This window comes from Chrysochloris asiatica, unplaced genomic scaffold (genome assembly GCF_000296735.1).
Source record: "Chrysochloris asiatica unplaced genomic scaffold, ChrAsi1.0 scaffold00105, whole genome shotgun sequence".
In the NCBI taxonomy this organism is placed as follows: Eukaryota; Metazoa; Chordata; class Mammalia; order Afrosoricida; family Chrysochloridae; genus Chrysochloris; species Chrysochloris asiatica.
In genome coordinates this window covers 4,467,586-4,484,219 of record NW_006408623.1, presented here as the reverse complement: position 1 = coordinate 4,484,219, position 16,634 = coordinate 4,467,586, and the positions used below count along the sequence as shown (strand labels likewise).

Sequence of the window (16,634 nt, the reverse complement as noted above, 5' to 3'; positions counted from 1 at the left end):
TTCTCACTTGAGGACAATTAAGTATTCTGGAATTACGATTCTTTGTAATGGTATCCATCATTTCTTATGATCCATACAGTCAAATATCTTTGCACAGTCAACAAAACGCAGGTAAACATCTTTCTGGTAGTCTCTGCTTTCAGTCAAGATTCATCTGATGTCAACAATGATATGCTTCTCGCTACATCCTCTTCTAAATCCAGATGAATATGTGGCACTTTCTTATCGATGTACTGCAACAACCATTTCTAAATGTCTTTTACTTGTGTGTGACATTAATCATATTATTTAATAGCTTCTACCTTCCGTTGGGAGTCCTGGTGTTGCAGCGTGGGTTAATACGCTGGACTGCCAAGTTGGTTTGATTCACAAGGTCAGAGAGATTCAAACCCACCAGCCGCTCCTCAGAAACTCTATTATTCAGGTTCACTATGAGTCAGAATCAACTTGACGGCCGCTAACAACAGCAACCTTCAGTTGAATCATCTCTCACCATTCCTTTAACTTAAAGGGGTGTTGTTGTTGTTGTTGTTAGGTGTCGTCAGGTGGGTTCCAACTCATAGCAAACCTGTATGGAGTTTCTGAGGAGCAGCTGGTGGGTTTGAACCGCCGACCTTCGTGATTAGCAGTCCAGTGCTTATCCTATAGCACCACACAAGACTCCACTTAGAGGGGCAGATCTGAAATATCTTCAACTAACTAATTGCTAAACAGATTATAGCTAGAAAATCTACTGCCTTTGGCAGCAGTGCCTACCTCTACTAGTGTATGGAGAGAAAGAAAAAGAGCCAAACACATCCTATGGGGATTCACCTCACCTTAACCACTTCTCCGCCATCAACTTTCATCAACTGCTTCAAGTTCTGCTGCAGTAGGTTGGTGTTAGAACGCCACTTCAAGAGCCCTAGAAGGTCCACTAGAAAAAAAAGAAGAAAAACATCAATCCTAAGCAGCAAGAACTTCGTTTCTCTTGTGAACTTCTCTGATTCTGGAACAATGCCTAACAACAACAATGAATGAACAAAAGTACAGACTATGGAGTCACACAACCTAGCTTAGATCCATATAATGACTATAAGACCTTAAGCAAGTCACCTGCCTCTGTATTCTTTCATCTGAAAAATGGGGATAAATAAGTCTGATTCACACATGGGTGTCCGAATGAAATGGTATGACGTGTCATAGGCACTTAGCACACAGTCTTGCTCAAAGTACAATTGTTACCATTGATTCAAAGAGATGACTGAACAGAGAACTGTTGATATCTGACCAACAGTGAAGCAAAGGTCCAGGCTATGCATTACTGAGACACACCCTTAATCCTGGGTTAAAAGAGATTCCCACCCCAGGAGATTTATCAATCTTCTTTAACAGAAACTAATTCAAAATGTTGGTCCCATTCATTCAAGATGGCAGCACTTTGGATACGATGGAAACTACTAACACATAGACGTTGGTGATTTGAATCCACCCAGAAGCTCCTTGGAAGAAAAGGCTTGGTGATCTGATTCCATAAAGGTTACAGCCTAGAAAACCCAATGGGGCAGTTCCACTCTGCAACACATGGGGTCACCATGAGTTGGGGGCCAATTCAATAGCAACAAGTTTGGGGTTTTTTTAAGTTTGTCTTTGTAGATGTAGAGAAACCGTACATTTTTAGGAATGAAAACCCTTAAGGAGGAGAAATTGGTAAGAAAACAGGGCTTGCTAAGCCTTCCTCACAACCCCCGGGTCACCTCTAGCACCCCTCCCCATGGCCTTATTTCCCGTTGAGTCACCAAAGTTTAGCTCAGAATGATGCTTTGTTTTGTCACTTCTTTCTCACTAATTATGTGGTAAGCTAATTCAGGAGAGGACTCACAGCTGACATGTCTTTATTTCCCCCACAGCATCCAAAGCGGAGCTGAGAACAGAGATGTCTGCTACAAACTTCAATGAATAATTCAGCCACCATGTGTCCCTAAGTAATGACACTTTACGGTAATAAATCAGAATTTTAGATAAATGACTCTCAAATGAAAATCTGGAACCCAACACTTAGACGCCAATTGGGGTAGCTCCACTGTACATATCTCACACGCCCCCGTCCCAACAAAAGGATTCCTGGCTGGCAGGAAATGAAAGCCAGAGATTCCCCTTGACTCCTGGGGAGCAGCATCAAGCCTGGGGATTTTCTCGTTGCCTAGCAACAGATGCTGCAAAGACCAAGGCAATGAGACCAAAGGCTCCAGGGAGGGAATCACCTCTTGAATGGTGAGATACAAGGAGGCTGGAGAGAGGGGCAGGTCAGCACCAACCCCTGGGACAGCTCCCAGTTCAGCCCTTCAGCTATGATGACTTGTGTTAGGAAGGGGTTTGTAGAGGGGTCTCAGAAGCAATCTACAGGATGATGTTTTCATCTGCTCTGGTCTCCAACACTCTTTTTATTTTTAACTTTGGCAAAAAAATAAATTATAACTTTTGCCAATTCAACGTATTTGACACATACAATTTAGTGAAAATGATTATATTCATCATGTTGTGCAAATAAACATCACAGGTTAGTCCCACCAGTGCTCAATGGCTCTTAAGCAATGGCTTTCTCTTTCCCTTCCTCTCTTCCCAGTTAACCACTAAGACATTGCCTGTTTCATGTAAGGGGGGATCATGACATATCTGCTCTTTTGTAACTGACATTTCACTCAGCAGCATGCCTTCAAGACTCAACCGTACCATAGCCTGGTTCAGGACGTTCATGACTAAGTGATATTCCAGGGTGTACATACTATGGTCAGTTTATCCATCATTCATTGATGGACATCTGCGTTGTTTCTACCTCTTGACTATTGTCAACAAGGTTGCAAAGCTTCTGGAGATTTGTACATGGAGGGGATTACAATCACTGAAATGAAACAAAGTATATGATTTGTGGAATGTAAAACTGATGATGTTCTCTGTAAACCTTCACTGAATTAACAATGAAAAACTGAAAAAACAGTACACGAAGAGAATGAAGAGAGAGAGAATATCCAATCCGCATGAGAGCATGCAATCAGCGTGCTGCGGTGGCATCAGGATTTTAAAGGTGGAATCTGTGTGGTGGGGTGATGGCAGAAAGGCTGGATCTTCACAAAGCAGCAGCCCTGGGTGCACGAGTGCTGCTGGGGAGGGGCTCAGCCCGGCACAGGGATACGGGCACCATGAGTAGGAATTATCAGATGCTAAGTCTTTTTTCTCAGTGTGGTGCTGTGGGATAATGCACTGGACCACAAGCTCAGCGGTCCAAATTCACCAGCCGCTCCTTGGAAACCCTATGCAGGGTTGCTATGAGTTGTAACCAACTCAATGGCACTTAACAACAAAAACAAGGCTTCTTTATAGTGTGTCTCACTGAGATGGGAACCAGAAAGTGCCATAAAACCACCTTTTTCATATAAAGATGATGGTTTGTATTTCCATGAGCGTGCAGCCCATGAACCAACACAAAGAAGGTGGGTGACTCCCATCCTAAGTTCAAACAAAGGTCATTGTTGTTTAGTGGGTTCTGACTCATAACAACCCTGCAGGACAGAATAGAATGGCCCCAGAAGGTTTCCACGGTGGTAATCAGAACAGAAACAGACTGCCGGCTCTTCCTCCCAGGAAGCAGCTGGTGGGTTCGAGTAGCTGACCTTTCAGGTAGCAGCTGAGCACTTCACCACTGCGCCACCAGGCTCCTTGTATTGCGAACTCACCAATGCTGAGGTGGACATAACCAGGTGCCAATGAGTCGACTGTGACTCACAGCAGCCTCATGGGTGTCAGAGCGGAGTGAACTCTGTGGAGTTTTCAATGGCTGACTTTTTCAGGAGAGCACCAAGCCTCCACCTTGTGTGTTACCTATCTGCACCACCCACTATTCCCAGGTCTATAGACAAAGACGAGGAGGTTCAGTGAGTGACACTCCGTGTGCCATGTCATTCCCAGGGGTATCGCAAGGGAAGGGCTTTGTCCTGACCCTAAATCTCATCCATGTTCCTTTAGGCGCTACACATTGCCATTTCCTCAGTCCTCAGACCAAAGCAGACGTGTGAACTACATGTACAGAGACCAGTGCTTCCGTTTCCCACCTCTGTCCCAACCCACGCAGACTGCTCCCCAGGGAGGCAGGTGAGCCGCCAGAACCCACCGTTCTGAGTGAGCTTGGTGGAGCACACGAGCGTTGAGATCTGGAAGGAGTCCTTGCTAATGGTGCAGCTCCCCAGGTTCTGCATACCCTTGCCCGTCGCCGAGTGCCCCTTCTCCTCTAACTCGGCTTTCGTGGAAGGTAGGCTCAGGTACGTCGATGCGTCCTCCAGCTTCTTCGCCTCAGCCTGTGGGTTGTGTTATGCAATACGTCAAACGCAACTCAAAAACAGCAACACCTCCTTTGTTCCTGCCTCTAAGTTACCACGATGGTTGTTTCTGGTTGTTGTGTTAAACTGTAGGTTTCAATTATTTCCCTTCCTCATGTCACCAGAACAGTGTAAATACATGGCATATCATGTGTCGTGTCACGTCAGCATTTTGTTAGAAGCGACAAAAGCATTCATCATCAGAATTGAACGTGGCTAGGTTGTGACACTGTTTGATAAGCACTGGGCAGCTAACCTCAAGGTCAGCAGTTCAAACCCACCAGCCGCTCCTCGGAAACACTATACAGGGTCACTATGAGTTGGAACGGACTCGATGACATTTAACAACAAGCTACAGGGGCCCTGGTGGTACAGTGAGGTAAGCATTCAGCTGCTAACTGAAAAGGTTGGCTTACAAACCCACCAGCTATTCCACTGGAGAAAGATGTGGCAGTCAGCTTCCATAAAGATGAGAGCTCGACTCTGTCCGATAGCGTAGGAAGGGACTGGACAGAAGTGGGTTTGTCAGTGGAAGCTGTAGGAACCCTAGCGACGCAGTGGTTAAGTGGCCGGCTGCTGATTGAAGCAAGTGGCTTGTATCCACCAGCCGCTCTGCAGAACAAAGTCCTGGCAATCTAATTCTGAATGCCACCTAACATTGTAACCATATAGAGTCTTAGGATTTATAAGGTTGTATATGAGTCAGGAGAGGTTCTTATAAGATCACTATGAGTCGGGAGAGATTCAAAGGCAATTGGTTTGGTTTGCTGGGGCTTTTATAGGTTACGGCTTCCTCACAAAGGTGGGAATATCAGCTCAGGTCAGTGTGCCCAGTGTGCAATACCAGTAAGCTACGTACCTTGTAGACGATGAGGTCATGCTCGCCGTCCCTCAGTGTCGTCCCATCATATCGCATCAGCTTCACAAATGCCAGTGCAAATATCTTCTCAGACTTGTCCTTAGCTGCAAGAGAAATCAACATCACCTTGCACCACCACCATGACAACACAACCTCATAAAATGCTGCCTTTATAGTGACACAGTGACCCACAGAGGCTGCAAAACGCCTAAGCAAATGGACCCTGTCCACCAGGAGGGCTTAGCTCTCCCCAAATGTATCCCATCGAAATCCCAGCAAGATTTCTTCACGGAGTTTGAGAAGCTGATTATAAAGCTTGCGGTCAAGAACAGTATGATTTTACAGAAGGAGATACGTGGAGTGGAGGTCCGACAAGATAAAACAGAAATAGTAGATGCGGAAGCTGGAAGCTGATTATGTACGGATTGCTCCTGGGATTTGGTTTTTGATCAGAAGGATTAAAGTCATGATTTTGTGCGTCATCCCAGTTAATTGTCCTAACAACCTGTTTAGTGCCTCTATTCTACCGTCTGGACTCTTAGAAATTTGGAAGCAGCCATGTAAGGCTCAGCAATTGGTCTCTATTCATCTGGATCAGAAGAAGAAGGACAGTCAAGACTAGGAGGAGGACACAGATGCCTGGCTAATTGCCATGTCACCGGACTGGATGGTGGCCAGCTACCATTCTGTAGAATGAGCTCTGATCAAAAGGGGAAAGATGTTGAACAAAATTTCCAATTCTCACAGTCACAGGCTCCAAACTTCCTAGAGCCACGAAAGTTGGATGAACTCCTGACATGAATGCCCTAGTATCTGCAAACCACACACTAAAAATAACCTCTTTTTAAAGTCTTCTTAAAGACAAACAATAGTTTAGCTAAACTAGTTAAGCACATCTGCCATGAACATTGTCCTCTTTTAAGAACTACCTATCCATATAGGAATCAAATTGACAACAGTGGCTGAAAACATCAGACAGGAACTTTAAAGGACAAATATATGTGAACGGGGGAGGGACAACGTAGAAAAGGCGGGGAAGAATCTTAGCACAACTTAAAGACAGTAGTCGACATCAGTAAATGGTACGGTTGACCTAGTGTCTGTTTTGCTGCATCTATTCTCAACAATAATAATAGAACAAGTTATATATGGCATATAAACAAACAAGGAATGATGCACATTAACACAGATGAATTCCAAACAAGTAGTACATAAATAATAATTATTAAAATACATTTAGGAGCTCTGGAAGCATAGTGGTTACGAGTCAGGCTGCTAACCTCAAGGTCAGCAGTTTGAAACTACCAACCGTTCCGTGGGAGAAAGATGAGGCTTTCTACTCCCGTAAAGATTTACAGCCTCGGAAACCCTATACAGGGTCGCTGTGAGTCAGAACTGACTCCATAGCACATCACCACCACCACCACAATTCATTTGTAAAATCCATAAAGAAGAAGGCTGTATAGAGAAACCTGCAATATTAGAGACCAAGCAGCACGGTGAGGACACACAAGTGGAGGCCAGGTGGGGTGTTAGGCTAGATGAGACCCGCAGGGAGGAATAGGCCTGGAGAGCAAGCTGCATGTGTGGCAAAGGGCTGTGTTATCATATCAGCAGGGAAGGCCAGGCCAGGCCACTAGGAAAGCTGCTTCCTACCTCACACCAAACACTAATGTAAATTACACATGGACTGAAGACCAGAAAGTGAAATTTTGTTTCCTTGGTTGTTCAGGACTGCTTAAATACCAGCTCCTCAGACAACACCACCACATATAAAATAGGAGAGTCAGCCAGCAACACTCCTTACCCTGGCCTGAGTTCTTTGTCTTCACAGCCTTTACCAGACATTTAGTAATGCTTTAGAGCATGAAATCTGAAGGCTTTTTGCCTGCAAACAATTCCAACCAGGCAGGGCTGAATTCCATCCTGTGCTCTGATGCCAATTTTTCTTGAGTACCTCATATACCTCTGAGGGCCAAACCGCCACTATTACAAGCAGAGTATATTTAAAAGTAGGTTTGAGATGACTCCTACAGCTGGCCCTAACAGAAACTTTTCTGGGGTGATCCCTTAGAGGGCAGTGGCTAGATTGTAATGTGATATCCTAAGAATCTCAGAGATAGTCTGTAAATGGCCTAATCTGCAATAGTTCCCTCCCTGCTCCCAGCATGGTGCTGTGACATTTGTCTGCCATCGGCTGTGGTTGTGAGAGGGCATTTTTTGTTCTTTGTATCCATAAAGGGTCACCAGGTAGAGAAAGAATTTTGGAGCTCCATCATGACATCCTATCAATGGTTTCCTTCATCTAGGTGATCGATGTCTTCAGAGTCCTGGTGTGGCACTGTGGGTTGATGCGCTGGATTGTGAAGTCAGTTTGAACTGCAAGGTTGGCAGTTCAAGCTCAACAGCCACTCCTTGGAAACCCTATACAGAATGGTTATGGATTGGAACTGCTTTGAGGGCACTTAACAACAACAACATTCAGTAGAACAAAGCAAGTGTACTGCAATTACACCTCAAAGGAGCAAATGGCTTTTCACTGCATGCTCTGTGGTGCTGTGGGATAAGCACTGGACTGCTAACCAAGGTTGATGGTTCAAATTCACTAGCTACTCTTTGGAAACTCTCAACAGGGTCATCCTGAGTCAGAATTACCTCAACAGCACTTAACAACAACAACAGCCATTACCAGGTAGTCCCACCAGTTAGCCCGAGCTACTGTTACAACGAACTCAGAAAACCTGAGAAGAGGGTTCTGGACAGCAAGCAGGGTGAGTCATTCCCTGGACCCCCCCAACTTACCCACCCATGTGTCCCAAACAACACCCATCAGAGCCCAGAGTAACTGGGCTTTTGGCAAACAGAACACGGAAGTCAAAATTTGCTTGAGTCCATAGAAAACAGGCACACCTAGTTTTGCTGTGCTCACATACTGTGTGGGGGAGATTTTTTTTATTTTTGTTTTCTTTTGAAACAAATGTAAAGGTTTGTGGCACCCCTGCACTCGCTGCCAGTTTGCCAATTCTCACAGTATTTCAAACATTCTCACAATGCGACTGCATGCTTCATAAACTACAGTCAAGTGTCAACATAACTTATATGCTCTAGGGACCAAGACATTCACGCTATTGTGACATTTGTTTTATTGTGGTGGGCTGGCACTGCACCCGCAGTTGCTCCGAGGTCTGCCTGCACATGCCTTGGGGATTGCTGGCCAGTTGCTGGCGGGGCCTGAGACAGTGGCCACATCTCCTGGCGCTGCGGTAAGGGAGAGACCACGAGTGGCGCTTCCAAGCTGAAGACTCGGAGGCTGCGCATCCAAAGTCAGGGCTCTGGATCTAGGCAAAGGCTCCCTCAGTGGGTGCTGGGGAAAGATTTTATTTTGTCTTTCGTAGCTCAGCTTTCTTCAGTTCCCTGAAGACCCTCCCATCGCATCTACAACCCCCTTCCACCGTTTGTGCTTTCCTTTTTCTTTGTGCAACTCAGTAATGATTACATTAGAACATCTACACTGATGGGTGTTGTGGTTGCTAGCTAGGTACTTTCAAGTTGGTTCTTATTCATAATGACCCTGTATAGGGTTTCCAAGGAGCGGCATGTGAATCTGAACCACTGACCTTGTGGTTCAAACCAACCTTATGTTCTAGTGCTTATCCTACAACGCCACACTGGGAATCCATAGGGTTTCATGAACTGAACAGAGAAACCCAGTAACCAAAAAGGATGACACCCACAGCTAAAGGCAAAAAGATGCCAATACATATTTTGGGTGGATGCAAATCAATCCACAACAGAGTCACATGAGCACCAATCCTTCCAATTCCCAAAGGGACTCAATCCCAGGAAGCTCTTCCACTTGTTCCTCTTGAGGCAAGAGTTCCTCAGACATGTGTGCGGACAAGGTCATCTGGAGAGGCCCCATGGTCACCATCATCCTGGTTACAAACAGCCCAGGACTTCATTAGCATCACACACTCCAGGCATAACTTATTCCAACCACTACCTACCACCACGGCCGCCACCACCACACACAAAATTTAAGCTGGGAGACGCCACTAATTATTGAAACACATCTTGGTAGGTTGGGTGATAGCATCTATCTATAATGAGTGCTTAAAACTGGCAAGCAAACACAAGGACTTGAAAACTTAAAATGCAGAAGGCAGCCCTCTGCCCTGGTGTGATGGACTGAGAGAGGATAGGCTGGTTAAGAATGGAAGGATTTTTGAGCAAACCTCAGCAGACCCCAGAGCTCCATCTTCCTCCAGAGTTCATGTTTCATCTGGCCTCCTCAGGGCTGTGGGTACAGGAGTCTTGGATCTTTACTGACCTTCCCAAGGGTCCTACCCACCACTGGATTCTTCAGAAAGCACGGCCCCCATTTCTGATTCACAACCAACCTCAAAAACCTACCCTCACCTTCACCATGAGCCAACATCAGACTCAATGCCAGCTCTCACACCTTCCTGCCAGTGCACCTCCATACAGCCAGGATACCGATTGGGCACCCCATTGGAGATCGCCTTCACCTCCCACCTGAGGCATTCCAAGTTCGGCAGATTAACTTCCAGATTAACTCTGTTTCTAGAAGGCCATTAACTGAAACCATGGTCCCTCCCTCTTAGCCTCTCTGAGGACCAATCTCCCAGACTGGTCCCACAAGACGAAACAGAGATTATCCTTTGGCTCTTCCTCTCTCTCCTGTCCAAGAACCGCTGTTGAATCTGGTAGGAGTCATTGGTCTACTGAATCTGCTGAGTGAGTGGCAGGCATCTCAACTGGTCTTTGAGACTACCCTAAGAGTGAGGTCCTCTTGAGGCGCATGCCTAAGTGTCATGTGAGCACACAGAGCGAGGGATGTATAAGACAAACTGTGGAGGTCACCCAGACTACCCATTCCCTTCAATAAGTCCACATATGAGCCCACTCCGCTCCTTGGAAACCCTATGCCAGGCTGCTATGAGTCAAGACTGACTCAACAGCACTTAACACAACAACAACCCAACAGAGACAAGCCATGAAGGGTGGAAGAGCTATCTCTTTCTTGTGAGAGCTCGTTCATTCAGCGACCAGCACAAGGCTACATCCACAAGAGACAATTCATCAGATGGAGTGAGACGACCATCAGTAATCAAGAATCAGGACTTTTGGAAGGTGAGGGATTCGAATCCAATTCTTTCTTTCAAAAGTCTGGGCATCACAGTTCATTTTATGACCAACATCTATCCCGAGAGAGGCTGTATCTAAGTTCTAGGCAGGGGCCACCAGAAGATACAAAACAGTTTGAGTTTTTAATTCTAATAGTAACAGCATTAAGAGCCAGTTTCCAAAGTCTGTGTGTTGTATCTCAGTGAGTTTTCCAGGATGGACTCATGGTACAAATCAAAATGAGTGTGGTAAAAGCAAAAGCAAGAAAATGAGAGGAGGAAGCGAGAGGAAAGCGAAACCCAGCTCAATGACAGGGAGACGGCCGACTTTTCTCAGGACAAAGGTGATGTGGAAAAATGACGGGAACTGTCAAGACTTGGTAGCATTCACCAAGTTCTAGAGCAAATTCAGAATAAATGCAGTGCATTCGGCTTTCGCCTAGTTTTTCCTTGAAGAACGCACAAGAAAGTAAAGGATTCAAATACTTACAGTCCTGCGAGGACCTGTGTCGGAAGGTAAACCGAAGGTGGCTGCGGTTGACATCTTCGATGGGAATGGCCACCTGTTGGAGTTGAAAGACAAAAGTTCTAGCACGTTGACCAGTATCTGTCATCATGGGTAGTTTCACTCAAACAGCGACAAAAGGCACAGTCATAAAAATGCAGACCCTGCCTTGGGGAGCAAGCAAGTCCTAGACTAAAACCACAAGGTCGACAGTTTAAACAACAACAATCCCCTCTAAGAGTTTTCTAAAGGCAAGATCCGTATTGAAAGTTTACACAAGATACTATTATAAAGGATGACTAGCTGACACTTGGAAGTGCCTAAATGTTTTCACGCTGATCCTCAAGGTTCAGGTTTTATGTTCACAAGTCGCCATTTGTGTTCCCAGTCCCCACACTGAGTTGTCTGCATCCCCTCTGCAGACACACTGGTCTGCCTACAGCTGCACCAAGTACACTTGCTTATGGCATTCCTGTCCACAGTGAACATCTGTATTCCAGAGCCACCCCCAGCCTGGCTTTCAAATACTCAAACCATCAATGTGGGGCTGCTGCTGGTCACAGTGGGGTTACTGGGTTCACACGGAGATGCTACCTTAGGATACACACAGTGTCGAGCCCACACGAACAGGCTGCGTGCCCCAGTAATGACCTCCATATATTCTCATCTCTATTTTTGCCATGAAGACAGCAAGTCACGTACAAAACAGACCGGAGAAGACAGACAATAGCTATCTTAAACAGACTCTGTCATTTGTCTCCATGAAAGTCCTATTTGTACGACCCAAGGAGATGAGAGTAAATATATTCCAAGAAACACAGGTTCCTTAGCAACCTTAAGAGACTTTTGTCTAAGGAGCTGGCTCTGCCCCCATTGGCTGGCCTTCAGGCAGTAGCCCAGGGCTGCAGGGGTGGAGGGGGCTTTCCCTTGGGATGCAAAGAAATATTTCACAATCACCTCTGTGTGATCAAATACCCATGGGAATAATACCTTCACGGTCTCAAACCAGCGCGGCTGCTTCACTTGGTAGTAAATCACGGATTTGTACTCTGAAATCGCTTCATCGCCAGCACCCGGGAAAAGCACGTGCTTTAAAAGAGGGCACAAGAACTTCACCTAAGACCTGGTGAAGCTGGACACGGCATACCTTGCTCCACCCCCACACCCCGAAGTGAAGGAAGAATATTCATGCAGTATCCACGACTCCATCCCACATGGAAGACGATCCCAGCCAGGAGAGGACAGATCTATCCCACAGCTGTACACCCTCAAGTCTGCCCTCCATCCCACGTTACCCTCACTGAATCACATCAACAGTACAGCGGGCAGGGGAGCTGCCTGAAGCATTCAGTAGGTGGAGTACGAGGGGCTATGAGCCAAAGGGAAGGCAGTGGCCTTCCCGCACCCCATTCCCCAGGCGTAAAGACTGTCCACCAACTCCAGTATGGAGATCAACCAGCAGGAGCAAGCCAGACTGTGTGTCCAGAGTCACAGATCGCCTGTGGAATGCCATCAGTAGGAACCATAAACAGTCTCCTTGCAGCACACACGGGCCCAGGAGACCTCAGTCCTGGTCCAAGAAGGTGTCTGACAGGGACTTGGGTTTGGCCCCAGGCTACCATAAACACGCATGAAATCCTTATGGGAGATTCCTCTCTGTAACCCATGAACTCCTGTGAACAATTCCACAGGTCAATTCCTCCAGGGTGGACCCTACAGTCTGCCAGGACCATAAATGAGTGAGTAGGTGTTGGTCATCCACTACCACCCGGCAGAGTACAAGTTCAGAGCAAGGGCCCAGGGGTCAGTTGTCCACCCCCATGTTCCAGTGCCACCTCTCATAGCCCTACAACCCAAACTACTGGATGCATTTCTCCAGGCCTCAGATGCCTCCTTTCTTAGTGGGATCATAAGGCTGGCTATGCTTCCCTTGCTTGTGAGGGACAAATAAAGCAATGCATGCTGGGTATCTGACACAGAGCCTAGCACCGAGTTAGACCTGTGGGATGTGTATTATTACCGACATCACTGTTGTCATTATTGTTATTAACAAGACCCCAGAAATGCCTGAGATGAACACAAGAAGCCAACACAGATTGTCAGACTCTTAAGCTTCGACATCCAGGAAAGGGATGGTCAGAGAAGACAGTCAAGGTTACAGGGACGTCCTGAGTTCGTGGACGAGGTGCCAGTGGAGAAAGGAAAGAAACAGCAACTGTTCACCCACCCCCTTCAGTGTCGCTTCATGTGCACCAAGCAGTCAAGTTAAACACTTGGAAAATAAAACAAAACCTAATGAAAGTACAGTAACAAATACCTCCAAACGCTTCCCATCTTCATCATAGACAGATACCGTAACCTCCACATTCTTGGCTGTCGTTTTACTTCCTTTATCAAAATCTCCTTGAACTAAAGTTACATAGATATCATTCCGAACATCACCTGGAAAGGAGGGGAGAGAAATGAATCTTTTAAAGCCAATTCATCGTGCACAGTGTAACCGAGAATTTGACAAAACAGTCTAAGTGGCGTGTAGAATATTATCAATCCAGTATTTGAGGGTTAGAAAGTATCTTCGACATTAGCATAACACAAGCAGTCTTCATCATCTTCAGAAGGCTTGCTGATGAGAAGAAAATGTCCAGGCTCCTAATGACCTGCATGGTGGCTGTCTCCACACAGGGTGGCCCATGCATCTGTGAGAAGATGATGGACAGGGCAGTTGGCACACCGGTGCCAGATCCGCCAAGATATAAAGCCCATTGTGACCAACATGGCACTCTCATGTTAGAGGCTGGCTATGGTCATCTGAGCCCTGGGGACCCAAGGAACATCCCAACAACTGGCATACCCAAGACAATAACCAACCAAGCTGGCCTCCCCCACGTGGCCTTCTTCTACAGAGCATGACTCCAAGAGTTGAACTAGAAATGAGAAGAAGCCAATAGCCCCAAGTTGATGTCTATGATCAGGGAGTAAGGATGGGTCCAGAAAAACCATTCCCTACAATCTTCTCACCCCGTGAGCAGACAGATGTCAGAATTCCAAACAGGGGCCAGAGCCAGTGGAAGAACAAACCAGACTGTGTATATGATGGGAGATGGGTCTTTAATTGTGTAAAAACAACAGTAAACGAGCTCAAGACTCCTCTCCCCAGTGAGATCATACGACGCCCTCATTAATGGTCCAGCTGGGAAAACCCAGAAAGCTTCGTTAGCAGCAGTATGGAGAGGAGGTGTCACTACCTAGCATTACTCCTGTCCTTCATGCTGGGTCCACTGCCCACCTCGACCAACCAGAGCCCCCACTGGATTCTGTGCCCACAAAAACACCAAATGGTCCACTCTGGCCAACAGACCAGGATCCCTAAGAATAAAATTCCCTTTGCCTTCTTGCTTTTTCTTTTGCCTTTTTTAAAGGCTATGTTCTGGCTTTTAATGTATCTAACTATTAAGTTAAGTGTTCATTTAAAAGTCATTATTACAATACTCCCAGTGGGTTGCTAGTCCTGCCACAGTGGCTGCTGGGAAAGAGCCCAGAGTTATTGCTGTGACAATCTGGAGAGACATCAGGGATGAAGGAACATAGGAGGGGCAAGGCTGCAGGTCCAAGACCTGCCACCAACAAGCTTCGTGACCCTGGACAAGTCACTTAACCTCCCAGCCACCCACCACTAAATGGTCCCATCAATAAGGTAGTGGTGGAAGGCATGAACCCTCAGCTGGAAAATTCTATCGCTGCACAAAAGCCATGCTCCTCAGTATCCAGGAAACAAACCTGTGCTAGGGACATGAATTGAGTCCTTCCTACAGCTTTGCTCTCCAGGTGACCTGGAAAAGGATCAATGTCCTACCCCACGGTAGAACAGGTATTCCCCCATAGATGGTCAGTAAACCCACAGACGGGCCCTCACCTGGGCTCCAGGTTCTCTTCTCAGATAGAGGTGTGGATGGCTGTGATAAGAAGTCCTTTCTTTGCCTCATCCAAGCTTTCAACCACTTTCCCATTTCAAAGAAAAGCTCTGTGTCCCTCGCACACCAACCTCAGCCTCCAGCACCCTGAGATCCTAAGAACTAGATGGTGCCCGGCATCCACTACCAACTGCTCTAAAAGGGATTCCAATAGAAGGTTCAGGAGACTATGTGAGGAAAATGAGGAACAAAGCACAAAGTCACAAAATGACCAGACTTGCTAGCCCAATAGAGACTAGTGGAGCCCCCAAGACACCGGGCCTTTGTCATCATTCAGGCTGGAAGCTGAACTCAACCTCGTGGCTCAACTTTTCAGCCAAATGACAGTTAGATAAGTCTACAAGGTGAACAGAGATGCTAGACAAGAGACACACTCCTTATAACAATCAACCATACAAAACCAAAAGGGCAGCATGTGCCAAGGGTCAAAGCTCGGAAGGTAGGGAGGGACAGGAAGGAAAGAAGAATGGAAATGGGAAACACAGGAAGCTATTCCACTGTGCAGACTGCAATGAATGTTACACAACAAAATTGTTGAATGGAAAACTAATTTGCTCTGTAAACCTTCCCTGACATCAAATTCAAAAGGTTTTTCTGTTTTAAAGAAAGCAGGCACTGTGTCCACCCTGGGGCACAGTCCACCAGTCAGCAGGACTCAGGGATCTCAGTATCCATGAGAAGGGAGGGAAGATGGAGTGACATGGTGGGACCGTCCATTGTCTGAGGAAGGTATGTAACTCACTGAGAAAACAACAAGACAGAACACTGCACGGATCTGTCACAACTAGAGGCTGCAATCTGACTCGAAATCAACCCACGGGCAGGCCACGATGTGCACAATCCCCACTGCCAGCTCAGAGATGATTTGTCACCAAAGAACGTGGAGGATCATAAAGCTAGAACACCACATGTAACTCAAAAACTTACAGTCAGCTCAACGGCGTTTTCAGAGGTACGGCCAAAACGTTTTAATTATACCAGTTGTTAAAGAAGTGCTATTAGTGTGAACCAGGAGTGGCCTGGGCTCCCCACTGAACATGACCACATCCTAAGGACACCCAAAATAAACCAATGACTTCATCCTATTCTATAAATCTTCATTTCATCCTATTCTGTAAACCATCTTCCACTGTTCAGTCCAAATGAATTTGCTGCATACAGACTTCACACATGCCAGCAATCTATGTTCCATAGTTTGATCGTGTTAAAGGCCACAGATAAACAGTAGTTTGGGATGTTTTATGAAACCTGTGGGTCACTCTTACTGAGCCGAACCAATGTTAGATGTCTTACCTACCAATTTAACAGCAAAATCAATGCCTACCAGCCCTGGAAGAAAAAGTTCCCTAGGTTGTAGTAAAGTAGGCAAAAGAGTAACTATTGCAGGACACACATACCCACTCCCTGCTTGTTGGTAAGTGTTGTCAAGTCAGTCCCAAATCATAGCAACCTTATATTGCGCTTCCAAGGAGCGACTGGTAGGTCTGAACCACCAGCTTTGTAGTTGGCAGTCCAGTGCTCATCCTAAAGCACGAACCAGAACTCTCACTCCCCACTCGTCTGGATTGCATCTCAATGCAAAGAAGACAAAACCCCTCACTACTAGACCAATCAACATTCTTACCAACGGAGAAAAGATTGACGTGGTCAAGGACTTCATTCTTCTTGGATCTAACTATCAACACTCACGGAAGCAGCAGTCAAGAAATCAAATGATGTATTGAATTAGGCAGCAAATCTGCTGCACAAAACCGTTTTAAAGTATTGAAGAGCAAAGATGTCAGCTTGAGGACTAAGGTG

General features: G+C 46.2%; 1 protein-coding gene across 1 annotated transcript in view; it reads right to left on the bottom strand.

The window, feature by feature from the left end:
• DOCK1 (dedicator of cytokinesis 1) overlaps positions 1 to 16,634 on the bottom strand; it is a 576,252-nt gene that overhangs the window by 489,270 nt on the left and 70,348 nt on the right. Inside the window, exons 15-20 of the mRNA XM_006867474.1 lie at positions 13,181 to 13,305; positions 11,854 to 11,952; positions 10,849 to 10,921; positions 5,212 to 5,315; positions 4,148 to 4,331; positions 819 to 916 (exon numbers count right to left, since the gene is read on the bottom strand). Coding sequence (XP_006867536.1) covers positions 819 to 916; positions 4,148 to 4,331; positions 5,212 to 5,315; positions 10,849 to 10,921; positions 11,854 to 11,952; positions 13,181 to 13,305 — 683 coding nt within the window. The remainder of the gene's footprint in view (positions 1 to 818; positions 917 to 4,147; positions 4,332 to 5,211; positions 5,316 to 10,848; positions 10,922 to 11,853; positions 11,953 to 13,180; positions 13,306 to 16,634) is intronic.